Consider the following 14,091-nt stretch of genomic DNA (forward strand, 5'->3'; position numbering starts at 1 on the left):
GTGACACCATCTGCAGCAAGATGATGCTGCAGCTCTTTGGAGGTGTCTGTGGATTGTCCTTGACTGTTCTCACCATTCTTCTTCTCTGCCTTTCTGATATTTTTCTTGGCCTGCCACTTCTGGGCTTAACAAGAACTGTCCCTGTGGTCTTCCATTTCCTTACTATGTTCCTCACAGTGGAAACTGACAGGTTAAATCTCTGAGACAACATTTTGTATCCTTCCCCTGAACAACTATGTTGAACAATCTTTGTTTTCAGATCATTTGAGAGCGGGCTGTCCATGTTCGGCGACCATCAAACTTAACTGAACTTGAATTGTTTTGTAGAAAGAAATGGTCCAAAATCCCTTCATCCAGGATCCAGGAACTGATTAAAAGCTACAGGAAGCGACTAGAGGCTGTTATCTTTGCAAAAGGAGGATCTACTAAATATTAATGTCACTTTTCTGTTGAGGTGCCCATATTTTTGCACCGGTCAAATTTTGGTTTAATGCATATTGCGCATTTTCTGTTAGTACAATAAACCTCATTTCAATCCTGAAATATTACTGTGTCCATCAGTTATTAGATATATCAAACTGAAATGGCTGCTGCAAACACCAAAATATTTAGAACTAAAAATGATTAAGATTAATAGGGGTGCCCAAACTTTTTCATAGGACTGTATGTATGAGGCTGAATTCTGAGGCTCGTATAATGTAAGCAAGTCCGACTGAAGATAAGGAATTAGACAAAGGCTTAATAAGCGGTGATGGAAACATATTCTTAATAAGATACATTACAAAGTTTCTTATATTCATTGTTGCAAAGATGTTTCTAACTGTGGTGGTCACATACGTTTGGCCATGAGTCAATAGCTATTTGTTACATATTTTACCCACTTTCAGCGAGGCGCTTATAGGAAAAAACCTATTGTCTCTATAATATTTCCTGTCGCTGATGGGCCAGACTGGGAGTTTCCAATAAGGGAATGAAACTGATAAGAGAATTAGTCGTGTGAGATGGAATATAGCGTTTCCTGTGGGAATTTCTACATTTCTATCCTGAAATAATAGTGTTCATTGCTATCAGAAATACAAGGGAATTTACTACATGCAGATACAAAATGGGAGGGAAGACAGAGCAATCCTCGCCATGATCAATACATTGCGATTTCATGGTCCACTTGCTTTGTCCAGCTCCCAATCGCGGCGATCCAGTGAAGGGCACCTGAGACAAATGTAACTGGTACTGGTAATCCAGAACTGCATTGTGGGTTCTGTAAATGAATACCACAAGGCAAATGTCAACGTATCCCGTCATGGTAGAGCCAAGCTCTTTTCTTGGTCTCCACAGGTTAGTACGTGATTTGAGGTCCAATAACGCTAACCTCTCCAGCAAAGTAACTACGACCCTACTTTAGACCTTAAGACAGACCTCATAATTAAGAGACAGCGACATGACCCTATAATACACAAGTGAGGAAATCTCCTTAATAAAATCCACTCTCTGCTATTCAGCAAGTATACATTCTATTTCAGCTTTCATAAATTCTCTGGAATATGCCGGGTCTTTGATCTTTGTCAGATAAAAGTACTCAGATTTGCAAAGTAACTGATCCCGTATTAAGACACCATCCGAAAGCAATTACATGAACTGAAATAAGGTAATGCTGCAATATTATTAGACATGATGTAAAGAAAACTTCAAGACTCCACCGGTCCAGGAGACAATTGTGTGAGTAAACTGTAAGGAACTTGTCATAATGACAAAGGCACAGTAGGCGCGCAGCAATGTCACGGATTACTGAATGCCAAATGACTATTTCTTCAGCGGTGCCGCGCTCTACCATTGGCAGCCAAAGCCAACTAAAAGTAACGTTCAACCTTCCACCAAACCCACTTTCAGGAGCAAACAGGGACTATGAGCACATGCATGGTCAATGCCAATGGATAGATTGAACCCACAAAATCGCCAGCACAAACTTGTTGTTGCACTGTTTGCAAAAAGTTCATGTTGGTTAGCCAAGGTAATGGTACAGGTAGCCAACTTAAAAGAGTCAATAGATCCAGTGACCATTTATTATATATCAACCAAACAGTTACTTAGTAATCGCTTATACCATTAATAACGTACCCATCAAGAATAGCTTAAAACTCAATGTAATCGGCCCAACAACGACCATGTGCCGAACCTGTCTCCGGAGAACCTATGAGTGTCCAATCTACAAGCTATCAAACACACTTCAGAGCTTGCCATGTCCCAAGCTGTCCTCTAATCTTGGAAGCAATTCCTCCTCTCAAGTTGTCCTCCAAGTTCATCCATCACTGGAAATGAGCCCTTAAACAGGGAACCATTCCTGCCCCGGGTAACTTGGGTGATGCCTGGTGTCATGGAGTCACACCATGGGTGACCCAATAAACACAACTTGGTTCCTTCCTTGTTAATGTCAGACATTGTCCAGGTAACAGAGAGGTGGAATGGCTCCTTATTTAATGGCCGCTTGCCATGCTCTCAGACAGAGGGTCAGTTTAGAAGGTAGCTTGGAGTAGAGGACAGCTCGGAGTATCACCAACTTGAGGGTACACTGGAGAACTCAGACCACTTAAGAGCTTTCCACACAAGAGCTTGCCCTACCTTGCCACAAAAATAACACTTGGACAATTTTGGATACTCATTAAAAAGGATTTCCAAGATGAGCCAATGGCCCATGTCTTGGTGGGCAGATTTGGTTGACCTGCAGGGCTACAGTGACACTTTGGCCACGGAGGAGCAGGCACCTTGCCACTATGCTGGCACTAGCAAGTAGTTGCAAGTACCCCATTCCATTAGCGGATCCATATACTGGAGGTAATTCATGAACATCCTCCATTAGATATAATGAAAGGAAGTAAAATGTACATGAAAGAGATGAATAATACGATACATCAGTGTTGGACATCGCACCAGCTTTACCCTTTACTTTTGGCACTGGGTTTGACATTGATGCTAATTTTAGGAAATTGAGGATTTCATATATGGGTCTAACACCTATAGATGAGAGATCAGAATATTTCCTGTCCGCGGATGCTTTGCTATTGGTGCTAATGCTTTTGAGGGTTCCTTTTTATGTAAACCAGCCATGTGTGCCCAAATAAATACATTCTCAGTATAAATCATAGGGGAGTGTGGACCTCCTGGCGAGATGCGGCTTCATACGCCAAAGCCCCTACGTGGTTTCCAACATTCATAGAATTCATGTTGTCTAAGGGAAACTCATCCAGCGCTATAAGAGTAGATAATCCAGCCCAGAGGCTTCTAATCCCCAAAGTGAGAAGCAAAATGTTTCCTGGAAGGAACAAAACAATATGTGACAACTATGTATGCGACCCAATGCAGAGAATTCACTGGAAAACAATTGAGAGTCATCTCAGGAGTCATAAAATTCCTGCGACACAAATATATTCTCAGCCATTATGGAAGGCTCCAAGTTCCACAATCCTGCTTGAATAGAACTTCATGTATCACTAAGACAATAAAAGGATTGTCTCGTGAAGGAAACGCCTGGTCATATGCTCTATTAGGGATTGTAGGTGTCATGGGAGACAATGCCCTGCTTGGGACTCACCCATATAAGACAGGAGAGAGGCGGGAGTCATATGCAGAGTCGGGAGTCATATGCAGAGTCAGGAGTCATATGCAGAGTCAGGAGTCATATACAAAATCATATAATCCAGGACAGAGTCAGGAGTCATATGCAGAGTCGGGAGTCATATGCAGAGTCAGGAGTCATATACAAAATCATATAAGCCAGGACAGAGTCAGGAGTCATATGCAGAGTCGGGAGTCATATACAAAATCATATTAGCCAGGACAGAGTCAGGAGTCATATGCAGAGTCGGGAGTCATATGCAGAGTCAGGAGTCATATACAAAATCATATAAGCCAGGACAGAGTCAGGAGTCATATGCAGAGTCGGGAGTCATATACAAAATCATATTAGCCAGGACAGAATCAGGAGTCATATGCAGAGTCGGGAGTCATATACACAGTCATATAAGCCAGGACAGAGTCAGGAGTCATATGCAGAGTCAGGAATCATATGCACAGTCATATAAGCCAGGACAGAGTCAGGAGTCAAATGCAGAGTTGGGAGTCATATGCACAGTCATATAAGCCAGGACAGAGTCAGGAGTCAAATGCAGAGTTGGGAGTCATATATACAGTCATAGGAGCCAGGACAGAGTCAGTTTTGTAAGAGCTTCTTCAGATATAGCAAAGCTTATCCATCTATACATTACCTAGGTGGCCTCCGTATAGGGGATGTGTCTGGCTGATTGTGCCTACCACACAGTATAATGGCCATATTAGTGCCCGCAACACAATATAATAATCTATTAATGACCGTCATACAATATAATGTCACTACACAATATAATGCCCCACTAGTGTCTGCCGCAAAGCATAATGTTGTGTTAGTACCCACCACACAGAATAATGCCCCATTATAGTCTATTTTACCATGTGGGGGGCACTAATGGGGCTTCTTGTGTTTGTTCCCTTGAGAAGTGATGGGGAAAAATAACAGGGAAAAGCTGGGAAATAACAGAACAAAGAATACGGGACCGACCAACATAACCCAGAGGCACAACAGACAAACACTTAAAGTAGTAGCACTCCAGGATGCTGCACCCTTTGAGAATAGCAGGAGCTGGTATCTAATAAACCCCTTGATCTTCCCTAGCAGACCAGGCAGAGACATTGACCCCTCTATTTGTCCACTAGGGAATGGTCAATTAGTATTTAAAAAAAAAAAAAAAAATTGCCTAAAAAGTATTGTCCAAAAATTAAGTGATTTCTTTTGCTGATATAGTGTCCACATAGTGCAGCACAGACATTGTCCCTCATTGACTAACTGGAAAGTGTCTGAAACTGCCGCCAAATTGTCGAATTTCAGACACGCAACGTCTTATCTCAGTTTCAACAAATCTCCTGCGACACATTTGCCACCTTTTAAGACAGTAGGTGGAGCAGGGCAGGGGCGTTGTCCATCAGTCTTCAGCCTGGCAGATCAGGTTGCGTGTTTCGTGTCCGTTTTTACGTTGTTGAAGATGTTGAGAATCATTCGTGCGGGCAGTGCGCGGCAAGCACACGGACCCCATTATAGTCTATGGGGTCCATGTGCTTTTACAGCACAATGCTTGAAATTGCGATTGTATTCCGTCTGCAGGGACTCCATGCGGACTCTGACCGGATGGAATACATACGCTAGTGTGAACCGACCCTAAGTGCTGGGAGCTGTGGCACCACTCTAACAAAGCTGAGAGTTCCTGTGTGAACTGAACCTTCAAACCAGGTACTGTGCCACCCGGGGTTGTTACCAGAGCGAGAGTCTGGCAGCCAAGTGTTACAGTTCTGTGTATATATAAATAATATTTTTCAAACTACAGAACCTCTTAGGCTGCAAGACACTGCAGCGAGGTCCACAGGCCCAATGGTGGGCGGCTATATGTCTGAACAGCGTGCTATAGTTAAACTGCAAAGACACTGCAGCGAGGCACTTAATGTGAACAGAGTGCAACACACACTGGCCGAGGTGCGGCGCAGTACACAAATGAAAAACTGCAGTGACAGTGGTGTGGTGCGATACTCAATGTGAACAGGGTGCAACTAAACCCTGCCAGTTAATCTCACAGGTAAGGTACACCAGTACAAGTGGAACAAACACAAGGCTGCCAAGGGTTAACACTCACCCCAGGTCAGCAAACATACATGCCCAAGCAACAGCTAGAAGCCACCACGGAAGGTAGAACATTCTCCTGCACACAGCTTAGGAGTTTCCAGGGGAGTTTGCATGTTCCTGCACACAGCTAGGAGCCATGAATAAAGTTTGACAGTCCACACAAGCTATCTCAGAGACCAAAGCTGCTGCAACTCCACAGGCTGGAACAATGTCTACCGCTCTTAGCCCTGGTGTAGAGCTGACAGTCCAGGGTTTACAGGTCCTAACTAACAGCACCCAGAACGAAGCAGAGGAACCCCACACAGAGACCTAGTCTGACAACCTGCCTGAGTACTGGAGCCTATCTCTGAGACTACTGTCATTAGCAAAACTCTGTGGACTTTAAAGTGAAGTGTGAGCCCGGGTGGGCGTCGGCTCGCACTATTTAAAGGGAAGTCCCCACCCAATAGGGGCGGTGGTGATGACCTCACCGCTCATGCTCAATGGGGGAGAAATGGCACTTAGCTTGTGAGCGGCTCCAATAGGTCTGAGCATGCTCAGTAGGGCGAAAGCTGGGCTTGGACTGACCCGCAGGTGGCGCTGTGCGCTCTGAGAGCAACCTGTGGGACCCAATCCTAACACCAGGCTCTGTATAGTCAGTCTCTTTTGTTATAGTTAGTTCTCAGCCAAGAAGGCTTTTGTTTTGTTTGTTTGTGCACGAGAAGTGAATAAATACTGAACCTGATTGCAACCCCGTCTCTGTGTCGCTGTTTCCTGCACTGCATCTACCTGAGCGATTCCCCACAGTGGCTAAAATGCTTTACTAGATCACACAGAGATTGGTGCTCCTTTCTGGCCCTGCTATAATCTATCAGGAAAGGGAAATCTGCATTCTCCATAGGGTCTGTTCTCCAGGGGAACACAGACCGAATATGCACCCTAGCCGCCATCTGTCTGTCTGTAGCATTGTCTGTAGGTATTGCAGCAGTATCCCATAGACTGCTGAATGATGCACTGCAGTACCTACAGCTTGTATGGCGAGTGAGAAGCGTAGCTTGCGGTAGGTAAATATTACCAAGAGCTGCACCAATTGTCCCCTGTTTTTACCCTAATATGGGGCACTTGGTGTCATCTCACAGGGTTTTGCCTACTTCTGAATGAGCACAATTGGATCCCAGATTGGACTGGATGGACCAATATATCTTTTTCAACCTTATCCGCTATGTAACTTTGACTCTTACCAAATTGCAACCCGGTTGCTGCTTTTACAGCACTTGCACTAGTTTTGATTCAGTACATGAGCCCAGTTATATTTTGTATGAATCCATATTCAGCACCATATTCACAACTGGGATGAACCAAATTATTTCTATAGACCTGTAAGGTGGGGACCCCAAAAAGCATTATTGTTGGCAATTCCAATATGAGCGCTGCCCCTCGCCTTCCACTGCAAGATCTGCGCTGTAGACAGTTTAGGACAGCGCACCGTCTACATGTTACTAGGCAACAAGAGAGATTGATTCAGCAGATCTGACAGGGGAGGTGTGAACACTGAAACCAGAACCTCAGGAGAGTCGGAAATTCCTATTTCCATCTGACTGTGATGCCCTTTAACCCCAACCTATGGTAAAACACATCTTGGTATAATAATATAATATAATATCTTATTAATTATAACGTTACATAATGTATCCATGTATATTATGACATTCACTAGACACGGATACAACATATTTCATCAAAAATATTGTATTCTTATATGTAATTCCTAAAAGGATAAGGAAAATAGAACCCACCTTCCTCAAGTTCATCCATACTGGAGATTTTGTTCATTCCATCAATGGTGTAGATGTAGCGGACACCCTGGGGCAAATTAATATTATCAGAGAGTGACCTGGTCAGGTCCGCCAGCAGGGCATCAAAACTTCGGAATCGGTCAGGTGACACCGCATAGACTATTCCCTTGAAATATCGATCTCCGTTGCGATAGAACCGGACCTTTTTGGCTTTCTTTTCGTTGCTGAGAGCTTGCAAAGTGCGGGTTCTGTAAAAACTGCAGTGGGCGCTGTGTGTAGGACTGGGCAATCCGTTCATTCGAGATGTTCGTGCGTTCCTGGAAGTCTTATCCCTTTCATCAAAATGACCAAAATCGAGCTCCATGTCTGAGCGCCTCCGGAGACCTAGAAGAGTCATTCATGCAGAGATGAGAATGTTTCTCCCATGTTTCGCCCAGAGATACTACAAAACAGGGCAATCCCCATGTAACATTAATAATTCCTTTTACTTGTTACCCGCACATTCTCATGTTACTCAAAGTTTGTAAATAATTTATACCAAAAGTGACTCAACTGAGGCATGGAGGAAAGCAGGGATTGCTAATTGAGACAAACAGCGGCCCGACCACCTGAGCCCATGCAAATCCGGGGCCATTGTCTGCTCCTGGAAGATTAATGAGCGCACTTTGTCGCTGCAAAGGTGACACTTTGTCTCAGGATTTTGTCTTAAATAGAATGTTATAGGATTAAGTAAAGAACCCTAGAAGAAGACTGTAAAGTGAGCGACTCTTGTGACATGTAAGTGATAGATACAGTTACAGTAATATGTTGTAGGCGATCTATAGTGTTACCTAAACTGTAAGAAGTGTTTTATTGCCATTAGTTTTTTGTTGTCAGTTTTAAGAATAAGAAACCCTTCTGCAACATTATCCGACACATTCAGAAACAGAGAGACGTGAGCTGGACTAACCAAAATAAGATCCAATATATTAGAATTTTATTATATGTAATTTCCTTCTCCACATACATCATAACATTTATCTGTTGCGTTTTTGCATCCTGACTCTAGTCAATGTCTGATGGTGCCCAAAAGTAAAATGGACCCCGGACTGGTAAGGTTATTCGGGTCTGGCCTGGGGATTAAGTATTTCTTTTATCAGGTCTATAATTTAGGGGTCTAGTCCGGGGTCAGATACTACAGGAGTCTGGGCGGAGGTCTGAGGGTATGTTCTGGGGTTTTGTAATTTAGGGGTCTGGTCTTTGGACTAATAATTTGGGATCTAGTCCAGTGTCTGATTTAGAAGTCTAGTCTGGGGTCCTATAATTTAGGGGTATATAGCGGGTCTTGTCTGGGGTCTGAATATGTTTTGGGGTTTGGTCTTGAATCTGATTATCTTAGAGTCTGAATAAGTTTATGGCTCTAGACTAGGGTCGTCTGGTCACATCTTGCTATATCTTAGCTTTGTTACACTATTTTTATGCCTGCACGGTCTGATTCGCATCTGCACATTGGTGTCTATTTGGGGAAGTCTGCTTACGGACCCCTAAATGGAAATCTTAGGACCCCATAGGCTATAATGGTTTCCGTGTGGTTGCCGCATGAAAAACGCGAAGAGAAAAGTGCTGCTTGCAGAGAGGGGAACGGAATGGGCCAAACGCAGTTTTGAACCCGGGCCTAATGGTGAGGAAACATTTGGAAGTTCAGTTGTATTTTTTTTTAACATTACTTGGTCTGAACCTTCACAGGGAACCATTATATGTTGCACTTAGGCTGTTGTATACAGTAAACTACATTTTGTTAATGGATTGAGGAAATTGTGGGGATTTATGATTTGGAGCACCGCTTTGCCTTATGGTTCTCCTCTTTCTAATAATAGATGGACAATGTGTAGACTCAATGAGGGGAGAAGCTAAAGCAACATCAATTCACAAAGTTGCAAAAACATGTATAGAATTTAGTAAATGACTTCCATCTGAAGGTCTTCACCTCCTGCGTCACCTCTTTCCTCAGATTCTAAGCGCTCACACACTCCTATTGTTTGATCTGTTCATTATTGTGTTACATTGTAACATCTGATATTGTCTGTGCATATAACCTTTGATTTGTGAAGCGCTGCGGAATATTTTGCTATGATATTATTAGGAATACAATCCCTTGAAATACTTTTTGGGAGGCCGTATATGAGGACTTGGCAGGGTCTGACAGATACATTTCTGTAGGACACGCCTGCTTTTTCACCATGACATAGACAGCTGACAGCATGTGCTAGCTGCCAGGAATTCAACGGGCATACCAAATGTTTATGTCATTACATGAAACAGATATAAAAACAGAATATATATATATATATATATATATATATATATATATATATATCTCCAGTAATGATATGATTAAATATAAAAAAATTAAAAAATGATAAAAAACAATTAAAAAAATAATAAAAAATAAATAAAATAATAATAAATACGTAAATAAAATAATGACATCATTAGGAGATTGATGGTATATACCTGAATTACGGTCTGTTGTATAATAGGGGTCTGATCCTAAATGCTGGATGTCATTTTGCTTGCATATCATGGTATAGTGTACGCAGCTGATGTGAACGCCGCTGTATCCCCTTATGAATTGTGGCATATGCAGAATCACCACTAAATTCCCTTCTCCGTTTCTTATTCCCAAGCCTTTACTTCTATAGAACACGATTTTAGCTTTGGTCATAAAATTGCTTTTATCATTCCAGTTTACAGTGTTTCCCATGAGTCATCTTCATGAGTCGGTTTCATTCTTTCACAAGCCACCACATTTCCTAAATATAAAAGACACTCCTCGCACATGTGGCATGATGTCATCTATTTGATTCTGCCGCAGCCTCAGTCGACACAAAAGAATCAGTTGCCATGGCTGAGAGATGCAACAAGAAAGCCAATTATCACATGGCATGTCCTGCAAGTTGTATGACCAAAGGCAAAAGCTGCCAACCGAGGCATCGTGCGGGCGAGGACATTCAGATAGGATTAGAGGGCCCGTCTAAATCTAACATGATACTGTACGAATCGGGATTACATGACTAATTTCAGGGGGAAGAACTAAATTCCCTGCCTAGCAATGCGATTATTTATTGCAGTGAAAGCAATGTCTGGCTTTTCATTCTTATTTGTATCTATTTATGGTCACGGAAATCGCTACATAAATGGAACCGAAAACCAAATCTATTATTACTATCTTATTACTAATAAACTGTAATCAATACAAAAAAGTATCCAATATCCGATAGCCAAACCATCAACCGTCTACGGAAAGTCATGACCTGTATAGTAAATCATGAGTCAGAAGATTGCCAAACTCGTCCCATTGACAATTCTGCCTGATCTTCAGGGCAGGAGGAGCGGAGGAGATTGATATATATATATTGTAGGAAAGATTTCGCTTTCTTTTTAGATACATTTGTGCTCATTTTGGTCATGCATGGTGAATACACAGAGAATGATGTCATCAGAATCACTGAGAAGGACCGCCCACTGGACTCTTAAGACCAAGAGGAGCAGAAATTTAGATCAATAAGTGTCAAGTTATAAACTGTTGCCACAAACAATGTATCAATCTGCTCGGCTCTTCCTGCTCTGTAGATCATTATCACCGTGACGGGTTGTCTATAAGATGTGGCCACCTACCCTCTATGATCAGCAATCGTATGATCTATCTCATAAACTGGGCTATACGGTCAGTGGCAATGTAACTTTAATATGAGCGGTCACTTAGAGGTCTGACCATTAGTCACGTCATGGTACAGGTTCAGTCAAGGCTGTTAACTTTCATGACTACTTACACCTGCCAAATCTATAGTCACATAGATCAATATGATATGATATGAGCAACATTATCCGCCAGGACTGTCTGGGTTATTACAATGTGAATGGTTGGGGTATCTAGTTATTAAACCCAATTTGCCAATCTGAGTCCAGTAGATAGTGAAGCTGTATATATCATCCCTAGTGAATCATTTCCCATTCCTCCATGCCCATAGACAATCTCTATAGACATCAGAATAGAAGCCGGCCAACGAAGTCCAATGTTTGACACATGTTTCCAAATAAATGATATGGAATGGCCTAGACAACCTTGGACTTCCACGTGTAATATTTCCACTAATGTGTTAGACTCTGTAATTCGCTCCCTGAGGACGTTCTGTCTCCTCCTCTGATTCTGTCCCCTCCTCTGATAGGTCTGTTTTAGTAAATAACTGAATTCTCCAAAAACAAAGATTCTAGAATTTGTTTGTCATGATTCTACATTGTGGCGTTCCTCTGTTACTCCTCCTGGAAATATATGACTATATGAATAGCTTGATTTCTATCCTTCCTCTTGCCAAAGGGGTGTGACTGTACAATCTGAGACCGGTAGAACTGATTGGGCAGCGTCAGACTTTGTAGGGACTTGTTTCCTACTGGTCCATGATGTTTTTAGTTAGTGTCCAACATGTGTCGATCTGTCGTGGTCAATACCAGAACAAGAGTTGCAGGTTCGCGTTCAGGATTTTGGTTGTTTGTAAGCAGATCATAGTAGGCAGAACCCAGTTTGGGGTTATTAACCATCTCTGACCCCTTTTCTTTTCCTCTGCCCAATTTTGACTCCGACCTACCATGCCTATTACCTATGTTGAGTGGCCACCCATATCAAAGTCCAAGTCAGTCCAGTTTTCTATGGTTTTCTCAAAGAAGTGTCACTAGGAAGTCATGATGACTTCTGAAGACCATGCAGCCCCATTGAACCCCATGGTCCCATTATATGTTTCGACACTTCTTTAGGGATTAGATCTGATAATGGTTGGCGGTGGTTTATAGGGACGACCTCTCTCTTCTAAATTTGCTACCGAAACAAATATAACTAATATTTCCTTTAATAGAACCACCATGATCAATAATATAAGCCACATAGAAGCTCGATGGTATGGTGTCACTTTATTGCTGTGATATAGTAGCTGCCTTGGTACATGGACGGTGCGTACACGTAGATTGTGAAGGCCACCTATGACTGATGTAAATCCTGACACATGCACCTGAATACTATTGTTCCTATTAAGCCTGCCAATAACGCCTGGGTTCAGAGAGGCCATCTCTCAATAACAAAGGATTATTGATCAGTCGCTGACACCGCTCACCCTCACCCACATTGTAGGAGCCAAAAATACTCAACAGGATTTGCTAGCCAAATTTACAGAAATATTTCCTTTGCACCAGGTAAGACCCAGCCCCACATGAAATCCTATAGTCCTGAATCCGCTCTGTGTCTTGCTGAAGGGCTGAGTAGGTGACAAACGTACATGTGGATTTGTACAGACACATCTATCACATCTATCCCCGGTCGGCAGCATGCTGCAGAGAATGGGTGGAACAAGGCAAACTGTTATCACATCCCATCTGCAGCAGCAATAGAGGAATGCCCATCGAGGGGTTAATCCCATATGACAATTGGCCTCTCCCATAGTCTACATATTTTACTAAATATCGCCAACCTTCACCTCCCCCTGTAATGTGCTGAGGGATATACGATGACACGACTATATGGCAGCATTAACAATGGGAGCCCACACCTTTCCATGCCTTCATTGTCTCCAACACTTTAATCACTGGCCAAATATTATTCCGTCTTTGCCACAATTTTACGTAGAAATCCAATTTTTTACAGCTGGTATAAGAGGTCTGATTTTATTTTAGGGGGTGTCTTATATTAGAGGTCCCCGTCTCTACACCGTTATACAAGTGCACTGCATCAATCCTTATTTCGCGACTCGCCTGTCTTCATTAACAACCACCTTTTACGATTGCGACCACACGTCTCTGATCACTGTCTGTCACCTATGTGACACAACCCTGGCGAGAGCGTCCCTATGCAGCTCCATGCTTCCCATTCAGCACCGTATTGAAATGTGCGCCATATACGTGCTCGGAATACTAACGCCATCGCTAAGAGTCAATCTTTATATTGATGGCTGATTCGGATGAAGGACAGTGGTCAGGGCGCATGCAGTGAATGGTAATCTGCTCCAATATACACGTGATGCTTATCCATTTGCCACCATTGCACAGCGGCCCCTTACAATGCACATGCAGGGATGTTACTGGAAAGCAGCGACTACTCACCACTAGCACTGGTACAAGCTGAGGAGGAGGAGGATGCTGCTGCTGCTGCTGCTGCTGCTGGAATGACGGCTAGTTCCAATCTGCCTTTGTTATCCGAGCTTCAAGCCAAGGGATTCCTGCCAGGGTGGGCGAGTCTGCTCCCTGGTCCTAGTGCCTAAAATGAGCAGACTCCTCCTGCTTTCGTTTAACCCTTTGCCTGCTGCTCTATTAACTCCTCGTCTGGCTCATCCCATTTGGATCATGCATCTGCGGTATCCTACACCCACTATCCTCTTTGTATACATATGTGATTCATAAGATGATAGGTTACAGCATCCCCGAAGGAGAGACCCAAGACACAGGCAGAGCTTATTAATTGTTCTAGTGATCTATAGTAACACATGGTGTATAGCGATGGAGTAGAGACGAATCCTACATTTAGACACAACCACATGGTTCATCTGCTCCGCTCTTCTACTATTACTATTTTATTGTATTGTCTCCGGACAG

General features: G+C 42.9%; 1 protein-coding gene across 1 annotated transcript in view; it reads right to left on the reverse strand.

Moving 5' to 3' along the window:
* Positions 1-13,624, reverse strand: part of DCX (doublecortin) — a 58,517-nt gene extending 44,893 nt beyond the window's left edge. The window contains exons 1-2 of the mRNA XM_075259457.1: positions 13,603-13,624; positions 7,477-7,860 (exon numbers count right to left, since the gene is read on the reverse strand). Of these exons, the coding sequence (XP_075115558.1) occupies positions 7,477-7,840 (364 nt within the window). The 5' untranslated portion in view covers positions 7,841-7,860; positions 13,603-13,624. The remainder of the gene's footprint in view (positions 1-7,476; positions 7,861-13,602) is intronic.
* Between the last annotated feature and the right edge of the window lie 467 nt (positions 13,625-14,091).

This window comes from Leptodactylus fuscus, chromosome 11, assembly GCF_031893055.1.
Source record: "Leptodactylus fuscus isolate aLepFus1 chromosome 11, aLepFus1.hap2, whole genome shotgun sequence".
Lineage (NCBI taxonomy): Eukaryota > Metazoa > Chordata > Amphibia > Anura > Leptodactylidae > Leptodactylus > Leptodactylus fuscus.